At 44.2% G+C, this 23,735-nt stretch overlaps 1 protein-coding gene across 1 annotated transcript in view; it reads left to right on the top strand.

The window, feature by feature from the left end:
* engase (endo-beta-N-acetylglucosaminidase) overlaps positions 1-23,735 on the top strand; it is a 179,454-nt gene that overhangs the window by 69,617 nt on the left and 86,102 nt on the right. The window contains exon 5 of the mRNA XM_056287749.1: positions 4,892-5,046. Within this exon, the coding sequence (XP_056143724.1) occupies positions 4,892-5,046 (155 nt within the window). The remainder of the gene's footprint in view (positions 1-4,891; positions 5,047-23,735) is intronic.

Here is a 23,735-nt window from a genome sequence, read left to right as displayed (position 1 = left end):
AGCGGATACCACCAGGTAGCTATGCATGAGAGGGATCGGACTAAGACTGCATTTACTACACCGTTTGGTCTGTATGAGTACGTGAGAATGCCTTTTGGTGTTTGTAACGGTCCAGCTACATTTCAGAGACTTATGCAAGTTACTATGAATGATCTCATTTTTCAGATACTCCTGGTCTACCTAGATGACATCTTGGTTTTTTCAGAGACATTTGAGCAGCATTTGGAGAGACTTGAGACTGTGTTTAAGAGACTGGCAGAGACGGGCCTTAAGGTGAAGTTGCAGAAGTGTGCTTTTCTACAACAGTCAGTAAAGTTTTTGGGTCATCAGGTGTCAGCAGAAGGTATAGGAACTGACCCCTCCAAGGTCTCTGCTGTTAAGAACTGGAAGGTCCCAACCACTGCCAAAGAGCTGCAGTCGTTCTTGGGTTTCTGTAGTTACTACAGGAGATTCATTCGAGGCTTCTCACAGATTGCCGGGCCACTGCATGACCTAGTCAACAAATGTTCAGGTGTGAAAAAAACAGGGAAAGTAGGTCACCAGTCTTGTAATATGTGGACACCAGAGTGTGACTCTTCCTTTGAGCAGTTAAAGGAAAAACTTACCTCTGCTCCCATTTTGGGTTTTGCCGATTTCACACAACCATTTGTAGTTGAGACAGATGCTAGTCAGCATGGATTAGGCGCTGTATTGTGTCAGCAGCAAGGTGACACCAGACGTGTCCTAGCATATGCTAGCCGCAGACTACGCCAGGCTGAGAAGAATGACCGAAATTATAGTAGCATGAAGTTGGAGTTGCTTGCCTTAAAATGGGCAGTTGCTGAAAAATTCAGGGGTTACTTGCTTGGTTCAAAGTTTGTTGTCCTGACTGATAACAATCCCCTCTGCCACCTCAAGACAGCCAAGTTAGGTGCTATAGAGCAGAGGTGGGTAGCGCAACTGTCTGTTTTTGATTTCGAGGTTAAGTACCGTCCTGGTTGCAGTAATGCCGCCGCAGATGCTCTCTCTAGGCAGGAGTTTGCAGGGGAGCCTGAAACAGACCCTGACTCGGATTTTGACGACTGTATCACTGTGTGTAACCTGATTGAGCGAGGAACAGTTCTGGATCCTGGTCTTGTCTCTAGAGGTCTGGAGTGTTACAAAGTGAGACAGATCCGTGCTGGGGAGTCGAGGTCTGGTGAGACAGGTACTAAACAGGGCAACACCCCCACACTGCCAGGTTATACCAGAGAGGAGCTGGTAGGTTTTCAGGCCGGTGACCCCACCCTAAAAGAGTTTAGGGCATTTTGGGATCGGGGGAGGAGGCCATGTCCCAGAGAGAGAGCAGCCCTGTCTAGTCAAGTGAAAAGATTGTTGAAACAATGGAGATGCATACAACAACGAGAAGGGTTGTTGTACAGGGTTATCACAGACCCACGTCATGGAGAAGTGTGGCAGTTACTTGTGCCTAGTTGTTTGAGGGACCAAGTTCTAGAAAATGTACATAACAACATGGGACATCAGGGCATAGAGCGCACTGTAAACTTGCTAAGAGGGAGGTGTTTTTGGGTAGGGCTATGCGAGGATGTTGAAAGCTGGGTTAAAAACTGCGAGCGGTGCATTTTGACCAAGATGCCTCAGCCAAAAATCCATGCTCCAGTTCAGGCATTCCTGGCCTCCCGACCTCTAGAAGTGGTGGCTGTTGATTTTACAGTGTTGGAGGCAGCTTCAGATGGCCGTGAAAATGTCCTTGTTGTGACCGATGTGTTTACAAAGTTCACACAAGCGTATGCTACCAAAGACCAGAAGGCTGACACTACAGCTAAAGTTTTGCTCAGGGAGTGGTTCATGAAATATGGGGTCCCAGAGAGACTGCACTCAGACCAAGGTCGAAATTTCGAGAGTGAAATTATAGCAGAGCTGTGCAAACTCTATGGGGTTAAAAAGACACGGACAACTCCCTACAGGCCACAGGGAAACGGTCAGTGTGAAAGATACAATCGCACACTCCATGACTTGTTAAGGACACTCCCACCAGAGAAAAAAAGCGTTGGCCAGAGCATCTGTCTGAAGTAGTATATGCCTATAATGTCACTCCTCATTCCACCACAGGGTACTCGCCTTATTATTTGCTTTTCGGGGTACAGCCACATCTCCCAGTAGATGCTTTATTAGGGCGTGAGTGTGTGTCAGACAGGAAACAGGATTGGTTGTCTGTTCATCAGGAGAGACTCCGACAGGCACATGAGAGAGCCAGAGAGTACTCAGAGCAGAAGGCAGCTGAGAGGATCTCACTGCAAAATGAGAAGGTGTATTGTCCTCCTGTGGACATTGGTCAGTTGGTTTTCCTACGTCACAGACCCCCAGGTAGACATAAGATTCAGGACACATGGACCTCAACAGTCTACAAGGTAGTTGACATCCAGGGTACCACACACACTGTTGAACCTTTTGAGGGAGGTCCCATTAAAAGAGTTCATAGGTCAGAGTTGCGACCTTGTGCGAAACCAGTTCCCAAACCAAGAACTAGAACTAGGTTACAGACCACTACACAGCCTGTAGCTGAGGATGAGCCTGAGTCACCTGAGGCTGATTTTGTTATTGTTGAGGAAGTCATCCCTCGCCGGCTTGTGCAAGTACCTAACCTGCCTCTTGCAGCAGAAAGTGTTAGTTTACCTGTGACAGCACCCACAGATGAGAGTGACGGTGAAGGACCTGAGGAAGGTTATTCAGATATGAGAAATTGTGGCACAGAAACAGAATGTGTTAATGATGTGCATCCAAACGTTAGCGACAGTGACTTGCCCATTATTGAAAACAGGGACAGGCCCGCACTAACAGAGGATGCTGGTGGAGCAGGACGTAGAACCTATGCACCTAAACCTGCCATTAGGAAAAGCAAGCGGGAAATGGCTGGATCTCATTCAAACCCATTTCATCTGCCAAAGTCAGCCTGTAATGCAGTCTCAGTCAGCACAGACATGGTCTCTACGGTTTTGACAAGCTTGGGTGCTGCTCTCTTTGAAAAGGCCTTGCAGGGAGTATTTGAGTCAGTTCATGTTTCGTAGTCACCGAGGACGTTGACTATATTTGCAGGGGAGTATGTAGCCGGGTGGTAAATCTGTTAAATATGTTAAATGATTTTCCACTTAAATTTAGTATAGTTTAACTGTTAATATATGTAATTGTTACACTGTCAAGCCATGTAAAATGTCATTTGATGTATTTAAATTGTGAGGCAGATTGTGAGTGTATTTTTATAGTTTTGGTTGTCATTGCATGTTTTGACCAGTAAGTGGCAGTGGCGGACTTTTATTGTAACTCCGTGCAAGTTATCCAAGTGCATCTTGGGTATTCTTTCTTTTTTTCTTGTGTGGAGCGCCTGAAGATTGCGGTGTGACGAGGCTCTGACTCCGTAGTAAGTAAGGGTAAATATCTTGTGAAATATACCTGTAACATTATTCCAAACAATATTGTATGTCGGTAATTTGACAAGATGGTTTGATTTAGACGCTACTGGAGTTGATGTTCGGTGATTTTGGGCGCGAGCCGTCGACCGCTGTTCGCCATTGCAGGCATGACAAGGTAATGTTGGCGTGAATAAAGCCACACCATGCCATTGTATTTGGGATGTAAAGGTTTTATATGCATTTTAATTCTGTTTAAAGGTAACTGACAGAGTGAGAAGTTGCGCGATCTTCAGGAAGTTCCACATGTCTTTGTTAAACCCTGTTTAGCGTACATAGTCCACTGCCGTATTTTGCACCGTATTTTGTATTTATTATTTCCCTTTTTAAAATCTTTTCTGTTAAACTTGCCACATCTGTGAACATTTATGAGCTGTTTGCTCGAAAGACACAGGAATGTATGCACTCAGTAAAACGATCTGCATTCGAAGGTTCAAACAATAAAATTAAAGCTACAAGAACCCCGGAAGTAATTGTGTCCTGTGTGGTATCTAATTCCACGGGCTACAAGTATTTGGCTATAGCTGTTCTTTGTTGCCGTTTTATATTGTCTAACTTTGTAGTAGGCCTACATTTAGAAAGGCCCTGTATTTTGTTCCATCTATTGGAATTGATTTTATTGCCTTATTTAGGCTATAATGCTTTCTTATGCTTTGAAACATTGTGCATAGTGTTGAGCACATTTAGCTTTTATTCCATAGGAAGGCTAAACTATTTGCTAAACTACTCTTTAGCTGAGCGTAGGCTATTAGTATATTGGTTTCAGTTTCTTCATAATCTACATGACCTAATAAGAGAATGGAATATCAGAATCAATATCAGAATATTTTGCATATGTTGCCTTCCAATAAACAGTTGTCAATTTATGATACTTTCAATCCATCTATTATCCAACCACTTAAACTGCTGTCAGGGTCGCGGGGATGCTGGAGCCTATCCTAGCAGTCTTTGGGTGGCAGGCTGACTGCTGAGGTTTCTCAGCTCTTAATTATGTTTCTGCAATGCTGTTTAGACTAGTTACTTTTATTGCTATAAATAGTAATTTAATAAATAAGTAAAGCTACACAATAAATAGAACACTTCAAATGGAAGATCCCCATTCCCCCAACCCCCCCCCCCCCCCAGCCTGTGATCGACGATCGGCGAATCTTAGCATCAGCCGACTCTGATTCCGGTGGTCGGTGATCGGCCTCAAAAACCCTGATCGGAGCAAACCTAAATAATATCATAAAATGTTTTGCACAATCCAATGAAATTCTGAAGGATCAATTCATATCCCTCCCTACATTTTCCCCCACCCTAATATGTTTTACTTGAAAATATGTCACATTATGGAAGCAAGATATGCTCTGAATGCCATTTCATATTGTCTTTATTTTATTTTTTTCATTTATTTATTTTTTGGTTATTACATTTTTTGACCTTGCAAATGCCTTGCTTTCCAGGGACCTTCATCACTGAGTGGACAGAAGGGGCCACAGCGTGTGAGGCCTTCCTGAAAGGGGAAGAATCTTACCGGATTGTGGCTGATAAACTGGTCCAGATCAGCCACTGTTACTGCTTTGATGGCTGGCTTATTAACATTGAAAATACCCTCAGCGTGAGTTGTATTTGTCCTCAGTACCTATGTTTTGATTTAGGTAAATACTTGTTTTTGTTGAAATAAGAATTGCATAATCTTAATTTTTCCTTAAATATCTTTATAAATGAAGAGTTAATTAACAATCGCATGGCATATTGGGTTATATAATAACATAATAGTTTTACAAAGAAAGATTATTAATTACAGTAATGTTTCCTCCGCTCTTTTAAAACCAAACTCCTGAAGAATCAAATGCAAACAATGCAAATTTTTAATACTTTATTTTGCTGGCGTATTCAAGAGTATTCCACTATTACCCAAGTCATGAATGCTTTTGTACTTACATTTTGTGGATACTGTTAGCAAGTTTTCTGGGACCATATTGTGACACATAGCACTTTACATCTTGTTCATAGCCAAATGAGGAAGAATAAGGCAGGTAGTATCAGCTTTAAAGAAGAACCAAATTGTTGTAGCTAAGAAGCATAGATCAAGCTTCTGAAAGGCCTTTTTCAACAGATATTACAACATCCAAAATATAAACTCAGATTCAATTATGTTTTTCTTTCCTTTTTTTTCTTTTCTTTTTTTTTTTTGGTGTTGGGGAAGGTGCTGACACAACAACTGTTATATTTTGAATGGATCTCTGGCATTAGGAGTGGTTAAAGTGTCAGTAAGTTAAACAAAAACACCAGCCTTCAGGATAAGCTCTAGCTAAAGTAAAACATATAGTCTTTGACAGCAAAAAAAAAATTAGGATTCATTGATCATGAAAATATCAGAAAATATTGTGTATTTTGTGTTTATGATCAACTCTGATCAACACTGACAGATAAGAGAAGTTATGTGACGTAACAAGATCTACTGCAAATTGGATTCTGCCATTACTCAATAATGAATGAAGACCTTAACTAGCTTCAGAAATGAACTCATGGTGAAATTATACTCCAGTTTTTGCAAAATGAAGGTATTATGGTCATCGTTGTTAGCCTTTGTTCTTTAATCATTAGTATGTAGACCTACTATGGCATTAAAATCTTAACTAGGTAGTTTCTGTTTAGGGAATAAGACCATACCTAATGCCCGAATAGGCTATAGTCATAGTTTGGGTGAGGAAGTATCCTGATATTGGATAACCAACCATTTTGAAAATGGCCCTTTATAAAATAACTCTCTGGTAATATTCACACTGAATTGCCTAAAACAGGGTCAACATTGCTGTGAATACAACAGCATATCGTTGCATTAGTCCCTCTAGTGGCAGGTATGTCAGGGCTGTTGGATAGTCTAGTGTAGAAAAGTTCATGTGTACTCAAAAAAGTTGCATTTGATACCTCGATGAATTATAGAATGCTTGATTTGAATATTCATTCATTCATTCACTTTTGGTGTGGGAAGATGGCAGCACAAATTCACATTTACAGCGGCCTCACCCAGTTACGGTGTGGGAAGATGGCGGTGCGAATTCACTTTGCAGCGGCCTCATCCAGTACCATCCATGCAGTGTCTGTCCACATCTGCATCTAAGTTTGTCTTTGTTCGATGACTGGGAGAGCTGATGCTGGATCGGCTTGGAGAGCTTGGTCTGCTGGGTCCTGTGGGCCCAGGGACCACGGCCCTGCCTGGAGCTTTGCGCGAAGAGGTAACATTGAGGGCAGTCTGATAGGACGCAGAAGTGGGGCAGGCTAAGCTAACTGCTAGCTTATGTAGACTGGCAGTTCCGGTAACACTGAGGGCGGTCTGGTGGCGGCCTCACCTCACCTTGACAGTGTTTTTAGTGTCGTCGTGTGGAGTGCGGGGAGGTGTATCGAAGGTGTCTGTCTGGGACAGCTAGTGTTGGATCGGCTGAGGGAGCTTGGTCTGCTGCATCCTGTGGGCCCAGAGACCATGGCCCTGACCGGAACTGGGCCCGAAGAAGAAACACCGAGGGCAGTGTGACAGGATGCGGAAGCGGGGCAGGCTAAGCTAACTGCTAGCCCATGCAGACCAGCAGTTCCGACAGTCAACCTGGCTGACGTTTGTGCTCCTGGACAGTGTTTTTTTTTTTAAGTTTAGATATATGTTTTAGTTTGGATACATGTGTTCTTGTAGTTTTTGGATGTGTTTTTGTCTTTGTGTTGAACTGCTGTGGACTGGGGGAAATTATGTTTCGTTTCATTTCATATGTGCAAGTGCATGAACGGAAATGTCAGATAAAGTGTTTCTGATTTCCTTTCTGAATAACTTTAAAATGTAACTCTGAACACAGTTGTGACTGTGTTGTTCTGACAGTATTTATACAACCCTCCCTCCAATTGCATAACCTAAGAAGTTTGCACACCTTGGCATGAAAGACAAATCAAGAGTGAGGTACTGGGTTAGCATACTCTGGGTACAGTTAGAGAAGCCACATCTACTGTTATATGTGAAGTTGTTTTAAGACTTTGGGGAGCTAGCTAAGCTCTTAATTTACTTATCGGCTAGTGTTATCCCTGGCACCAAGAATGGTACTAGCTGTTGTAAAGAATATGGTTCAGGGCTAGTAGAGTGGTCCAGTTTTGAGGGCTAAACTTATAAGTAAGTAATGACATTGACTTTTTTATGTGAAATAATACTATCATTAAGAATAAGATATGGGATTTTTGCAGCATGTCCAGGGTGACACCCTGTCCAGGGTGTCTCCCCACCTGCTGCCCAATGACTGCTGGGATAGGCTCCAGCATCCCCGTGACCCTGAGAGCAGGATAAGCGGTGTGGATAATTGATGGATGGATATAGTATAGAAAAGCAAGTCATTTGACAAGTGCCCCCAAAAACTCTTTATATGTAATGGATAACAACCACATATGCTACTAGTTAGCTAGCTAACACCCCTCGTCCATCTCCCAATAAAGACAAACTCATATTTATTGCTTTTATCTGTACTGCAGGCAAGCATGGCTAGGAAGAAACTGTCAGTGGAAGAGCAAAGAAAGAGAAATAGGGAGTATCAAAGAAAGAGAAGAGAGAAATTAAACAGTGACCCAGACAGCAGAAGTGAGATTCTAGAGAAGGAAAGACAAAGGTGGAAGAAGAGGGTTCAAGACAACAAAGTGAGACAAATAGGAGAACTGGGAGCAAGGGAGCAGAGGGGCCAGAGAAGGTATTGAAGGGATGCTCAGTAAAGGTCTAGAAAGTGCAGTGTGTCTACTTGCTGCATTGCATTATGCAGCAAGTAGACACACCCCCAGATAGTCCACTAGACCGGAATACTGAAGAGCCAAGTATGAGCAGACGTGCTCTTGCAAGTGAGAGGGAGAGAAGAAAAACAAAGAAAAGGCATTCAAGGGAAATAAACGCTTTGAAAGAGAAAATGAAGAAGATAAAGAAACAGTGAAACCGACTGAGAAAGCAAAAATGGTGAAAAAGACATCTGATAGGAAGACATGTCTGTCAGTATCATGAAAATGCATACTTAATGCTTCAGATTCTAAGATCATCGGGTGTTGTGAGGTCGACCAAACTAGAGGACAGCTTTTAATTAGTTTGTTGTGCTCCAGCAAGTGAGGCCTGCCTTCTTCACTCCTGTTTACGGTGCTTAAACAAATACATGGCTCTGGCCCCAGAATAAGATGGAATCAATGTTGAATGGAGGCAGTGAGAGCGAGTTCAAGAAAAAAAAACAGCTAGTGGGATCCACTTCAACATGAAACTTAACTTGCACAGCGGGAGTCTTTCAGAGCTGCTCCATCAATGTGAGGAGAAACTTAGAACTGAGACCACAACACATGTGTACTTGGTTCACAATCAAGCAAAAGCATACAGAAATTTAATTGAGACCTGCAGTGAGAACACAGTCATCATACATGTTGATTTTTCAGAATCCTAGAAGTGCAAGTATGCCTCTGAAGCATGCCACTTTGGCTAGAATTTGCCGCAGTTGAATTTCATATTGGAATGTATTATACCAAGGGTGAAAAGGCAGCATTTTGCACAGTTTCAGAGTCTAAGAGACAAGATGCTGCAACAATCTGGACATACATGGATCCAGTCCTAAAAGATATTGGGACAAAATTTCTATCGATTACCACTGTGCACTTTTGGTGAGATGGTCCCACTGAGCAGTATAAGAACAGGAAGAACTTCTTCCTCCTTTCTGAGGTACCGCCCACACTGGGCTTCAACAGAACCACATGGAATAATTTCCCAAACTGTTCTTTGCAAAGATCTCAAGCAGTCTGAATGGTGTTCAGCTGTATCACATTGAGGAAGAAGACATGAAAATATATGACACGTTTTTCACGCAATAACTCAAACAGGTTCCAACGACAAGGAAATTACACCAGGTCATCCCACATCAAAATAGTGCCCACCACAGACAGCTGACATGCTTTTGCAGTGAGCCATTGCTCCGTCTACTTTCTGTTTACATGGCTGCAAAGAGAAGCAGCAGACTGATCCAAGGGCCAGCAAGAAAGATCCTTTGGCTATGTTGATGGAAGAGTAGATAGGGGAAATGGAAGAGTTCATGGAGGAGGAAATGAAAGAGGAGCCGCTGAAAGGTCTTGAGGGCACTATAGTCGAAATAACTATTGACAGCATTGAGGATGGAGACTGGCTAGCAGTGGTGTATGATGACCACTGGTGGCTAACAAAATCCGTTTATGTAGACACTGAGCACCAAGACGTGAATGTGGAGTTTATTCACCCTCATGGTCAAACAGGAAGTCCATCCATCCATCCATTATCTTAACCACTTATCCTGCTCTCAGGGTCGCGGGGATGCTGGAGCCTATTCCAGCGGTCACTAGGCGGCAGGCGGGGAGACACCCTGGACAGGCCGCCAGGCCATCACAGGACCCACACACCCTCACCCACAACCACACCCACACCCGCACACGCACACGCACACACGCACACGCACATTCATTCCTAGGGGCAATTTAATACGGCCAATTCACCTGACATACATGTCTTTGGACTGTGGGAGGAAACCGGAGCCCCCGGAGGAAACCCACGCAGACACGGCGAAAACATGCAAACTCCACACAGAGGATGACCCAGGATGACCCACCAAGGTTGGACTACCCTGGGGCTTGAACCCAGGACCTTCTTGCTGTGAGGCGACCATGCCATAACCACTGTGCCACCGTGCCGCCAACAGCAAATGTTCACCCAAAGCATGGGAGGAGGAATGTCTGTTTCTGTCCTTTCAAATACATTCTTCTGAAACTAACAGGGAAGGCATGTCCACTCCACTCAAGCCATACAAGAAAGCTCATCAGCATAGCCCCTGATATAATGGAGTTCATAGAGTACAACCATGTCTCATGCCTGTTGCCCAATGCCGAAGTCATGCAGGTCAGACAAAAATGAAATCTTAAGTAATTGATCCTTTTTCGAAATGGCTACAGATCTCCTGTATTTCCATAGAATGGAAAACACTTCTGTTGTTACAGGGTGTCCTATCGTAATGCTTACCTCTACACTGAAGCCAATATAGTACTTGCCTTTATACTTACTGTACCTGCAACACTTACCTGTTCGGAAAATTTGTATTTTAGATAAACCAAACTATAGGAGAAATTTAAGTGAATCCTAGTACTTACCTGCCTGAAGCCCTGTAGAAAAAATAGTAATGGTTAGATTTATTACCTGTCTGAAGCCCTGTGGAAAAACATAGTTGGATTCATTACACTACATAATCACCTACCTTGCTAGTTATAGTTCAAAACATGTCTTATTCCTATGTAATACTTATCTTTGATTCTGAATCAAATATGCAGTGTTTACCTTTACCTGCAATAATTACATTTACATTTATTCATTTAGCAGATGCTTTTATCCAAAGCAACTTTCAATGAGATTACAAGGACAGTCCCCCTGGAGTAATTTAGGGTTAAGTACCTTGCTCGATGGCAAACTAGTGGTGGTGTTCTCAGGTGGGATTGGAACTCATCACCAGGCAGCAGTCCTACTCACTGTCCACTGTGCCACCCTTACCCCTTATCATGTGACTAAGAGAGAGAAAATGTGTATCCTACTCACTGTCCACTATGCCACCCCTACCCCTTACCATGTTAATAAGAGAGAGGGAAAAGTTGTATCTTCGAAAAAAAATGAAAGGTAAATGACTTTCCAAGTTTCTATAGAGAATCACAAGAAACATTTTAAACTCGAAACTTTACTGAGACATTATGAGTCTCTTACAGTTTTCTTTGATTTTCCAGTGAGCCATTGGAAAGAGGAAGGACAACCACTGGAAGGATTCTGGAACCTGCAAATAATACAGTTACAATAGAATTTCTTTAAAAACTTCATTAGTTAGTTTTCTTAGTCCGTTGTCATCTCAATCAATCATTTCAGTTCAGTTCAGTTATGCCTACTGGGGTATAGGCTGTCGACAAAGGACCTCGAGAGTTCTCTGTCATTAGTTTTCTTTTGATGCCAGGTACATCCTAGTCTGTTGAAGTCTGCCTGGAGATCCCGTTGCCCACTGTTATTTGGCCGAACTCTCTTCCTCTTCCCTTGAGGGTTCCATGTCAAAGCTTGTCTGATCTCAATCAGCTGTTAGTAAAATGTACTTGTAAATACTTAAATCAGTTTTCATCTCCAGCAGTTGTTTGTCAACACTGTCAGTAATTGTCAACACTGCCAGATGAAGGTTTTTGTCCTTTTTCAAAGAAATATGTTACTCTTTGTTCAATTGATTGTGTTTATATATTAAAACACCAGCTGAACTACATGCAATGATGTCTTCTTTGCCTAAGAACATTGATAATATATGCTTAATAGTTTTAAATCCGAACAAAATTGTATATAATGCATTTTATTATGTAACAGAACACCATTATTAGATACTTGAGGACTTTACACTCTTGTTGATTGATCAAATTAAAATAGTATGCTTTTTGGTGTGTCTGACAGAGTTGACACAAATCAAGTTATGAAGTGAATAAATGTCAATTTTCATCAAGTGTTTTAATAAAAAAAACTTTCTCTTTACATAGTTTGTTAGCGTAGACCTTTGTCTATAAATGTATCCATTTCAAATTGATGTAGTTAAAATTTAAAAAAAAACTGAAGACCTAAAAGACCTAAAACAGGGTTGTTTTTTTTAGGGAGTTGTTCCTTATCTGATATGAGGGGTCTGATGACAGGATGTTGCTGTAAAGCCCCCTGAGGCAAATTTTCATTTGTAATATTGGGCTATACAAATAAAATTGACTTGACTGATCTCAAGAATCTGTGATTTCTTGAATTACTTGATGGAGAGCAGGATCAAGTACACTGGTCTTGCTGGCAACAGCTAGTTCTTCTGCATCAGGTGGGAGGCCAGGTGATTTTATGGTACATTCGCTCCTACTTATTTTCCTGGCATGGTGTCAAAGCGACTCAAAAAATACTCATTGATGCTCATATTATTTCCGATGCAAAAAAAAAACTAGATCGATATGACTTCAATTCAATCTGTTGTCATTAAAAACAATGTGCAGGTGTCACAGCCTCTCACCCTTGACATCAAAGCGTTCGCCCTTGACACCTGCTGACCCCCCCTGTCACAGCCTCTCTCCCTTGACTTCAAAGCAATCAGCCTCTCGCCCTTGACATCAAAGCGTTCGCCCCTGACACCAGCTGGCCATCAAAGCAGTCAGCCGCTCTCCCTCGACATCAAAGCGATCATCACCCTTAAAAAGCCTCCACTGTGGTCCAGTCTTCGCTGGAACGTCGCCTTTCATGGACTTCTGCCTGCCTGCCTGCTTACATGCCACTGAGCTGACTCCTGCTCTACCCCTGAGATCGGTTACCTCAATAAAGACTTGATTCTTCCCTTACCTGGTTGTCCCGTCTGCTTTTGGGTTCTTTCCTGATACGTGACTACGTTCCAGCCACTATGGACCCAGCAGACCATTCCACCACAGACCTGGCCACGGTCTGCCAGGCTGTAGCCAACCAGGAATCGGTCCTCGGCCAGCACAGCCAGGTGCTACAGGGGATAGCTGACGCCCTCCGTGGGCTCAGCTCAAAGATCTCCGGAATCCAGACCCAACTTAGTGCCTCCGCTAGCCCGGGATCCGCCCCTCCAGCTCCGCCACCCCCAGCGCCATCAACTTCGGCTAAGGAACCATGGGTTGCCCCGGCCGATAAGTATGATGGAGATTTTGGACTTTGTCACCCTTTTTTGATGCAGTGTGAGATTGTGTTTAACCAGCAGCCCCAGTCATATTCCACGGATGGAGCCAAAGTGGCTTACATCATGGGTCTACTCCGGGGAAGCGCCCTGGATTGGGCTACAGCGGTGTGGGAAATGCGGGCCTCCACGTCCTCATCCTACGCTGAGTTCACCACTGCTTTTCGCCAGGTTTTTGATCATCCCGTGCGGGGAAAGGATGCGTCAAAAAGACTGATCTCTCTCCGCCAGGGTTCCCACAGCGTCGCCGAGTACTCAGTTGAGTTCCGTACGCTATCAGCGGAGAGCGGATGGAACAACGAGTCCCTGCAGGCCGGGTTTTCCAACGGGCTAAGCGAATCCATAAAGGACGAACTGGTTTCCTACCCCGAGCCCGGAGGGTTGGAGGAATTGGTTACCCTGGCCATTCGTGTGGACAACCGTCTCCGGGAGCGGAGGCGAGAGAGGATGCGCCGCTTTCCTGGTCACAACAACTTACCACGGGCCACACCTCCAAACTCTGGGGGCCGAGCTCGCTCGACTGAGGTTGCCGTCCTCCGAGAAAGCCCGAGGCGTGACTCTTCCCCAGCTTCGGAGCCGATGCAACTTGGCCGCTTCCGGCTCAACCCGGAGGAGCGTCAACGCCGCATCACCGAGAACAGCTGCTTGTATTGTGGTCAGCCTGGTCACTTTCTCGCCTCCTGCCCTCACCGTTCCGTCAAACTAGCAGGCTCACGGGGGAGGGGGAGGATCCTCGTGAGCCTAACTGTCTGCCCTCTGTCTCCTCGTCCACGTACCCAGTTGCAAGCTACCATCAGTTTTAAAGGTCAGTCCACTAAACTTTTGGCTTTAATTGACTCTGGAGCTGATGAAAGCTTTTTGGATGCAAGTGTTGTGAAGCAGCTAGGTCTTGCCACTGTGACTCTGGACCAGCCTCTTGAAGCTAATGCCCTGGATGGACGTCTCCTGGCCCGGATAACCTCTAAGACCGAGCCTGTGCGCCTCCTGTTGTCGGGAAACCATCAAGAGGAGTAAAGTTTTTTCGTTATCAATTCTCCCTTTGTTCCCATTATACTTGGTCCTCCCTGGCTGGTTAAGCATAGTCCCCATATTGATTGGTCATCGGCCAGAATTTCAAGTTGGAGTCCCGTCTGTCATGCCATATGCCTCCAGTCTGCTCTGCCTCAGTCTGTCCCCTGTCAGGTGTCAAGCTCTGAGACCTCTGACCTGTCACTGGTGCCTCCAGAGTACCATGACCTCCAAGCCGTGTTCAACAAGCAGCAAGCTCTCTCCCTGCCTCCTCATCGCCCCTATGATTGCGCTATTGACCTGCTACCGGGCGCTCCCCTCCCCAGCAGCCGCCTATATAGCCACTCCAAGCCTGAGCGGGAGTCCATGGAGAGATACATCAAGGACTCCTTGGCTGCTGGTCTTATTTGCCCGTCATCATCACCCCTTGGTGCGGGGTTATTTTTTGTTGCCAAGAAGGACAAGACCCTCCGGCCGTGTATTGACTATAGAGGCCTAAATAACGTCACAGTCAAGAATAAGAACCCTCTGCCCCTCATGACTTCCACTTTTTCCGCTGCAGATCTGCTGGTCAGGGAGGTTTTCCGGGTCCACAGTCTCCCCCGTGATATCGTGTCTGACTGTGGCCCCCAGTTCACTTCTGCTGACTGGAAGGCTTTCTGCTCTGCCATCGGTGCCACCGTCAGCCTGTCATCGGGGTTCCATCCTCAAACCAACGGCCAGGCCGAGAGGGCCAACCAGGCATTGGAGACGGTTCTCTGCTGTCTGGTGTCTGCCAACCCATCGTCTTGGTCCTCACAACTTCCCTGGGTAGAATATGCCCATAACACCCTGCCATTGTCTGCTACTGGGTTGTCCCCTTTTCAATGCCTTTACGGCTATCAGCCTCCCCTTTTTCCTTCTCAAGAGGTAGACATTCCGGTTCCGTCTGTCCAGGCCCATGTCCGTCGGTGCCGTCGGACCTGGCGGCGAGCCCGTGCCACACTGCTCAGGACCTCCGGCCGTTACCAGCGCTTGGCGGATCGTCATCGCACCCCTGCTCCGGACTACTCCCCCGGTGACCAGGTATGGCTCTCTACCAAGGATCTACCCTTGAAATCGGATGCTAAGAAACTGTCCCCCAGGTATATTGGTCCCTTTCCCATTGTCAAAGTCATTAACCCCTCGGTGGTCCGTCTGAAGCTGCCCCACACTCTCCGAGTTCACCCTTCCTTCCATGTGTCCTACCTCAAACCTGTCTCTACCAGCCCTCTAGTTCCTCCGGCCCCCCCGCCCCCACCTCCTCGTATGATCAACAATCATCTGGCTTACACCGTTCGTCGTCTCCTGGACTCTCGGCGCCGCGGTCGCGGTCTGCAGTATCTCGTGGACTGGGAGGGATATGGCCTGGAGGAGAGGTGTTGGGTCCCTCGTCGCCTGGTCCTGGACGCGAACCTCATCCGGGACTTCCACAGGACGCACCCGAACGGGTCTGGTAGGTCGCCCGGTGGCGCCCCTCAGATGGGGGGTACTGTCACAGCCTCTTGCCCTTGACATCAAAGCGTTCGCCCTTGACACCTGCTGACCCCCCCTGTCACAGCCTCTCTCCCTTGACTTCAAAGCAATCAGCCTCTCACCCTTGACATCAAAGCGTTCGCCCCTGACACCAGCTGGCCATCAAAGCAGTCAGCCGCTCTCCCTCGACATCAAAGCGATCATCACCCTTAAAAAGCCTCCACTGTGGTCCAGTCTTCGCTGGAACGTCGCCTTTCATGGACTTCTGCCTGCCTGCCTGCCTACCTGCTACTGAGCCGACTCCTCTCTACCCCTGAGATCGGTTACTTCAATAAAGACTTGATTCTTCCCTTACCTGGTTTTCCCGTCTGCTTTTGGGTTCTTTCCTGATACGTGACAGTGGGCACATGTTAAACATGAAATAAGGGCTGCGGCTTCACCAAGCAGTGCAAGACAGACATAGACAAACACAGTATAAGACCAAAAGCTAAAAATAAGTTAAAAAAGAGCAAGAGTACAAAAATATTTAAAAATATCCACAGACATTCAGTGGGTAGCCAGGTTCAGGTGGGCAACATTTTGGGGAAAGAAGCTGTTTTTGAGCCTGGTAGTGTGGGCTCTGAGGTTCCTGTAGTGCCTCCCAGAGCATAGGGGGGAGAACAGTCCATGGTTGGGGTGGGTGGGGTCTCTGCTGATGCTGAGACCCCTTCGAAGGCAGTGTTTGTGATAAATGTCTTTTATGGCTGGGAGCTGGGTACTGGTGATATGCTGGGCCGCCTTGACGACCCGCTGCAGAGCTTTCTGGTCTACTGATGTGCAGTTGCCGTACCACACTGAGATGCAGCTGGTCAGGATGCTCTGTATGGCTCAGTGGTAGAAGTTGGTGAGAGTTTTGGGGGATAGATGGGCGCTCCACAGGAAATGCAGGCGTTGTTGGGCCTTTTTCACAAGGGCCTGGGTGTTTGATGTCCAGGAGAGTTCCTCGTTGATGTGGACCCCAAAGATTTTAAAGCTGGAGACACGCTCCACTTCCACCCCATTGATGTGTATGGGGGAGTGGTTGCAGCTTCTAGACCTCCTGAAGTCCACAATTAGCTCCTTCGTCTTCTGCACATTGAGAACCAGATTGTTGGTTGTGCAGCATGATGTGAGGTGCTGAATGACTTAATGTGCAAAAAATAATTGAAATTATCAATGCTGTAGTGTAGAGCTCAGCAATATGGGCTATCTGCTACTCCACCATGTTTGAGCCCCTTAACGCCACATTTTAACCTTACAGTCGTTCTGTCAGTATCTGGTATATGGAAAGTTGCCAGGTTTGTGGGTTTCCCACCAATTTGCACTATTTTGAAACAGACAAAGAAAGAGAGGGGGGTGGGGAATTTGATTTTCTATGGTGCTTTTCTACCTGCAACAGCCACTCAATGCACTTTACAATTAATGCCTCACATTCACACACACACACGCATGCACACACACACACACACACACCGATGCCGGTGTCAACCATGCAAGGTAACATCCAGCTCATTGGGAGCAGTAAGGGGTTAGGTGTCTTGCCCAGGAGCACCTTGGCATTTTTGCAAAGAGGAGCACTGGATCAAATCAGCAACCCTGAAGTTTACAGGTGACTTGCCCTACTTCCTGAGCCACTGATGCCCCATCATATATCAGGAAGACCTGATACATGGCCTGGCTAACCTAGGTCTGTGGTTTAAGAATTGTCAGCTTTTGGCAGCAGTGGCTACTCTGAGCTGCACAACAGGGAGTTTGAAGTGTGTACCTACACTGGTCCAATGAAGTAATGGTCACGCATCATACAGATGTCTTTCGAAGATTTATTTTATATATCTCTCTCCCTCTCTCTATCGTCAGCAGACATCGTTAAAACTCCAAGAAAATAAGACATAAAAACTTTAAAATATAGATCTCTCACTCTTTTCCCTTGATTAACAGGCCCAAACATGTTAGCACAACAGAAATGTGATGAAATCAAATAAAATTTCTGAAACTGTTTCATATTGTCCATGTAAAGGCACATCAACAAACATTATACATAAATATAAAACAAATGAAAGACAATTACCGTATGCGCCTCTTGAACCATGTGTAGAATCAAGTTATTTTGGGGGCTGTATATGGAGGTATATATGGAGATGTCTTTCCTCTGCATCCATGTTGGTTCTGACCCATAATGCAATGGCTATATCCTTAACTTAACTCTGGTCATGTGACTTAACTTCAAATAAACCTTGCATAAAGGGCACAATTTTTTTTAACTAAACATTAATTTACTTTGGTATACTTCAGATAATTTTTCATCAATGTTACCCCTTTTAACCACTTATTTATTACATTTTTATCGTTTTTTTAATGGCTGGATGAACTCCATAACCATGAATTTATTACAGAAAAAAATAAACATCTCAATGAAACATGTCTCTGAGACAGTTACACGCCCAACATATTACTGATTTATGATAACCTTTATGCAAATATTTGAACAAATTTAGTAATTTGCAGAACCAGATAGTCGGATGTAAAAAATGCTTAGGTCAAGACTGACACTTTAACCTCTCCAAATATTTAGAAACTAGTAAAATTGTAGCACATTTGTCACTGTTCACACTCCACTTTACTCCCCACATGGTCTGGACTGGGAGTGCATCAAAATTGAGATCCACATCTTGAACTCCACTCACTCGTTCACTGTCAGGAATTGACTCCAAGACTTTTCTGTTGTTTGAGATGAACTTGTGGAGGTGTAATTTCCATTTTGCACACACATTTTCTGTCTGACATTCTTGCATAAGAAGTCGGGTTGTTGTGAAGCGTCTAGTGTGTTGTGTAGTGTTCTGTGCCTGTCACATCTCACTGCTAGTGTTATCCTCAGTCTCAACCTTCACTGTTGGCTAGCAGAAATGCGAGCAGGAGAGCCGAGCAGTAAGTCTCCCTGCCAGTACATAGCCTCTCCAACAGCAAGCCCTATGTAGTGCCTCCTCATGGTGACACACAGTAACTGGGTACACCTTGGACCCTGGCTGAACTACAAGGGACTCGGAGGAGGTCTGGCCCCTAGATGTGTGGTACGCAGGCCCACCAGTATGTGTATATTCCCTGAGGTCCACGAACCAGCCCCCAGCTATGGGTTAAATAGTGCCACTGCCTAGTGGATACCTTGGGAGAGGAATAGGCTATGGGAGTAAACCCCTATGGAAAATCAACGTCTACAGTGCTGTTGTTTTTTGTTTTTCTTGCCCTTTTGTATGTGTTTAAGTGGGAGAGTACTGCTGGCGTCGTGTGTGGCTGCCGCTTCTCCCTCTCGTAGCCCCCCTTCCCATTCATCCCTGTATGTTTGTGTTATGTTTATCTGTTGTCTTGTTTCACCCCGTTTATTATAAAGCAACTTTGAGTGTTAGAAAAGCACTATATAAGATTGATTTATTATTATTATTATTATTATTAGTCGGATGTCTGTGTCCACAGAGACGACACTGATGAGGCCATCATCAACATAGAAATTATTTCTGATGGCGTTGGCTCTTTGTCATTTTGGCTTGCAAGATACTTCATTCCATAATTTGCATAGCCAGGACAGGATGCTGCTCCAAAAAGAAGGACCTTCATGCAATATTCTTTTGGCTCTGAATTTGTATCGCCATTTTCCCATCATAGAAACCGTAAGTAATCTCTATCTTTTTGGCTTACATGGAACCTGTGGAACATTTTCTCTACATCACAAATGACTGTGATTGGGTGTTTGCGGAATCTGCAGGACAATCCTGTCAGCCCATTGGTGAGATCAGGTCCAGCTAGTAGTAGTAGTAGTAATAATAATAATAATAATAAACATTACAATTATATAGCAAGAAATAAATAGCAAGGAGTAAAGCAGAGAGATGAGAATGTAAAACCTGATGAGAGGGATACAAACGCAGATCCAGAGGAGCAAAATGAAGATAAGAATCACAAAAATGAGAGAACTGATAAGCCAGGTGACCAACAACAACAGAACAAAGATGAACAAGATGAGAAAGTGAGCGCAATGAAAGAAAGCATCCTTCGAAGCTACGAAATAGGCAAAGAAACCCCAATAGGCCAGAGACCACCAATTCCAAGTATAAAAAGTGATCAGCACTCAAAATCAGCCATAGAAATAGCAAACAAAGCCATCAACCAGATAAAAGACCAACTCCCAGAAGTGCTGTCCCTCACAGACATTAACCATCTTGGCTATGCAACTGTCTCTGCCATCACTGAATCACTGGGCATCAAACAAAAGAGGAAGAACAGACCAAGAAAAGATAACCAACCAAAATGGAAAAAGGAAATCGAAAGTGAAATCCACAAAATTAGGGGAGACATATCTACACTAAATTAGATTAAAAACCAGAAACCAAAGAAAAACGAAAAAGAGCACTAATCAGGAAACACAACGTCAAACAGAAAGAGCAAATTCTAACAGCCATTGAAAAATTGAAACAACTACAAGCAAAAGCCAAAACGAGTGAACAGGTTTGATGAGACAAAAGTTCTTCCACCAGAACAAAACTTACAAAGAAAAAGCAAAGAAATTCTATAGAGAATTAGGGAAATGGTCCGTTGAGGTCAAAGAACCCCCTAAAATTGATGAAGCAGAGAACTTCTGGAGCAACATCTGGGAAAAACAAAAGAATTACAAAAAAAAATGCTGAATGGATCGCCCAAATTGAAACACAGAACATCCAAACCAACCAACAAGAATGGCCACAAATAACCCTAGAAGAAACAAAAACAGCAATACAGAAGTCCAGTAACTGAAAAGCCCCTGGTAATGACGGGACAGCTAACATCTGGATCAAGAACTTACCTTCTTTACACCATGACTTGACAAACGCCTACAATGGATGCATCAGCAACCCAGAAACCTGCCCTGAATGGCTCACAACTGGTACCACCTACCTACTTTCCAAAACAGAAGACACCAAAACCCTAAAAACTATCGTCCCATCACATGTCTCACAAGATCTTATCATCCATCATCACTGGGAGAGTTTACAAATACCTGGAAGAAGACAACCTACTTCCCATAGAACAAAAAGGGTGTAAAAAAGGGAGCTATGGCTGCAAAGACCAGCTTTTAATAAACAAGGCCATCATTAAGGAAGTAAAAACGAGGAAGAAAAATCTGACAACAGTCCGGATAGACTATAAGAAGGCATTCAACTGGATACTAAAATGTCTTGACATCTACAAAATATCACCAATCCTTATCCAGTTGCTAACAGCAAATATGGACCAGTGGAAAACAACCCTTGTTTGTTCTAAAATGCACAGACAGGATGCTACATTCAAGGCAGATCAATATCAATAGCGGCATATTTCAAGGCGACTCTCTTTCTCCTCTCCTCTTTTGCATAGCTCTTACTCCACTATCCTCCCTGCTGAACAACACCAGCTATGGTTATACTACAGGTGCATGCACTATTAACCATCTAGTGTACATGGATGACCTGAAAACCTTTACCAAGAATGACCAAGAACAAACTGGCCTTTTGACCATCGTAAAAGGCTTCAGTGATGACATCAAAATGGAGTTCAGACTAGACAAATGTGCCAGAGCTACATTCAAAAAAGGAAAACTTACCACCACCGAAAACATCTAAATTGACCTAGACACCACCATCCAAGACCTAGAACAAGAAGGCACATACAAATACCTGGGAGTGAATGAAGGGGATGGGATACAACATGCCAAAATGAAAGAAAAGATCAGAAAGGAGTACTACCGAAGAATACGAATGTAACAAAATCCCAACTCAGTGCATCCAACCGAATGGAAGCCATCAACACCCTACACCAGTCATAACTTACAGCTTCAACATCGTCGACTGGAAACTAGAAGAGATCAGGAAACTAGATAGAAAAACAAGAAAAATACTCTCCTTAGAGAGGATGCACCACCCAAAATCAGATGTGGATAGATTGTACCTCCTCAGAAACGAGGGTGGCAGGGGTCTAATCCAACTGGAAACTGCCTACAAAACAACAATAGGCCTAGATACTTACCTTAACACCAAAAGACCCCCTTCTCATGATTGCTAGAGAGCATGAAAAACAAAACAAAAAGTACTCCGTAGCTAACCAAGGTGCAATGTTCAGAAGAGAGCTCAACCTTCCTGAAACACCACAACCTGAAAATGAAGCTCCAATCTTCCACACCCGAAAAGTCAAACAAAAAGCAGTGTCACACCCAAGAACAAATGAAACAAAAATGGCAAGGGAAACAAATGCAGGGGCAATACCCAAAAAGAGTAGGTGAGAAAGATGTAGACCAACATATGTTCAATCAATGGCTCAAAACAGCTGGGCTGAAATCCGAAACAGAGGGCTTTATCATCGCTGCCCAAGACCAGGCCATCAAGACCAATTACTACCGGGGCAAAATCCTCAAAGATGGCACAGACCCAGCGTGCAGGATATGTGGTCAATTCCAGGAAACCATTGACCATATCGTGGCAGGGTGCCCTGAGCTGGCCAAAACTGAATACCTACAAAGACACAACAAGGCCGCCACATACCTGCACTGGAACATCTGCAAAGAATTCAACATAAACACAAAAGAAAAATGGTGCAAGCACAAGCCCCAAACAGTAACAGAAAAAGACAACATCACAATCTTATGGGACATGCCAATACAGACAGATCGTGAGATACAGGCCAACAGACCAGACATCATCATCAAGAACAAAAAGAAAAAAGCTGCCTACTCATCGACATGTCCATCCTGACTGAAAGGAACACCTCAGTAAAAGTAACTGAAAAACTGTTGAAATATAAAGACCTTGAAATAGAGATTGAACGAATGTGGGGAATGAAAACCACAACAATACCAGTAGTGATAGGAGCCCTGGGACTTGTAAAAAAAGGGATGGAGAAATACACCCAATGGATCCCAGGTAACATCGGAATACAAGAACTACAGAAGATCACACTACTTGGAACATCTCATATCCTAAGAAAGGCACTATCCATCAAACAGACTTCTACCTCATTCTAACCCTAGGCCCAAGGAATGGGCCCAGTTATTATGTTGTATTATGACATGGATTTAAAGGAAAAATTGTATAACAATAACCATTACATTTATATAGCAAGAGATCATTCAGAGCTGTGCCATCACACTTGGCAGAGCAGTGGAACAAAACCCTAATTTTTTCAGTCTTTCTACGTTGATAGACCCCTTGGTGAGGAATATACCACACATTTCCTGCTTTGTGTTGGTATTCAGCTCTCTCTGCATCACCATCCTTGGAAGACGCCTTCCATAAATTTAAATTCATCATCCTTGAATTTGGGATTTTTCTCAAGTTTCCTTTTCAGGTGCTTCATCCGCACCAGAGCCAGCCACTTATTTTCTGGCAGTTGTGGGTGTGTCTTAAAGGGATCTGTATTTTGGTGTATTCTTTCTTTCAGGAATTACATGAACTGAATTTCATCTTGTGATATGCCCTTTTCCCCAGGGTTTGTATCTTTTTGAAGTCTGATTCGAGGGCTCTGATGACAGTGAATGGTAGAAGTTCCTTAACAGCCACACGGTGGCACAGACCTGTCATTTCTGTTGACTTTACAACCTGTGCTGAGCTGTCGACAATGCTCCAATCCAGGTCAGCCTTAATGGCATACGGCTCATCGTCACCTACTATGATTACTTGTCGTAGTGTAAATGCTTTGGAGCAGTCGTAGCCAACCAAGAGTCTGATCTCACAATCCATTAGCTCTGGTATTTCATGTGCTATTCTGTTCATATGTTTCCACGTTTTGACTGTTTCAGGTGAAGGAATGTGGGAGTGTTCAAGTGGGATGAACTCTGGTGTAAGCAGGTTTCAAGTTGATAAAGCTTTGTGAAGAAAACCCTTTAACACAAAGCCCACAAGCTCTTTCACTCTGAACTATGGAATATTTTCCCATCATAGTGGTGAGCTTTAACTTGACTGGCTCTAAAACTGCCCCCATCTTCTCACACACCTCTTGGTCTGCAAAAGTGTTGCTTCTCAGTGTATCCAGTAGGGCATAC

Source organism: Lampris incognitus, chromosome 10 (assembly GCF_029633865.1).
Source record: "Lampris incognitus isolate fLamInc1 chromosome 10, fLamInc1.hap2, whole genome shotgun sequence".
NCBI lineage: Eukaryota > Metazoa > Chordata > Actinopteri > Lampriformes > Lampridae > Lampris > Lampris incognitus.
The sequence above is the reverse complement of the archived record's forward strand: the minus strand, read 5'-3'. Positions and strand labels throughout refer to the sequence as shown.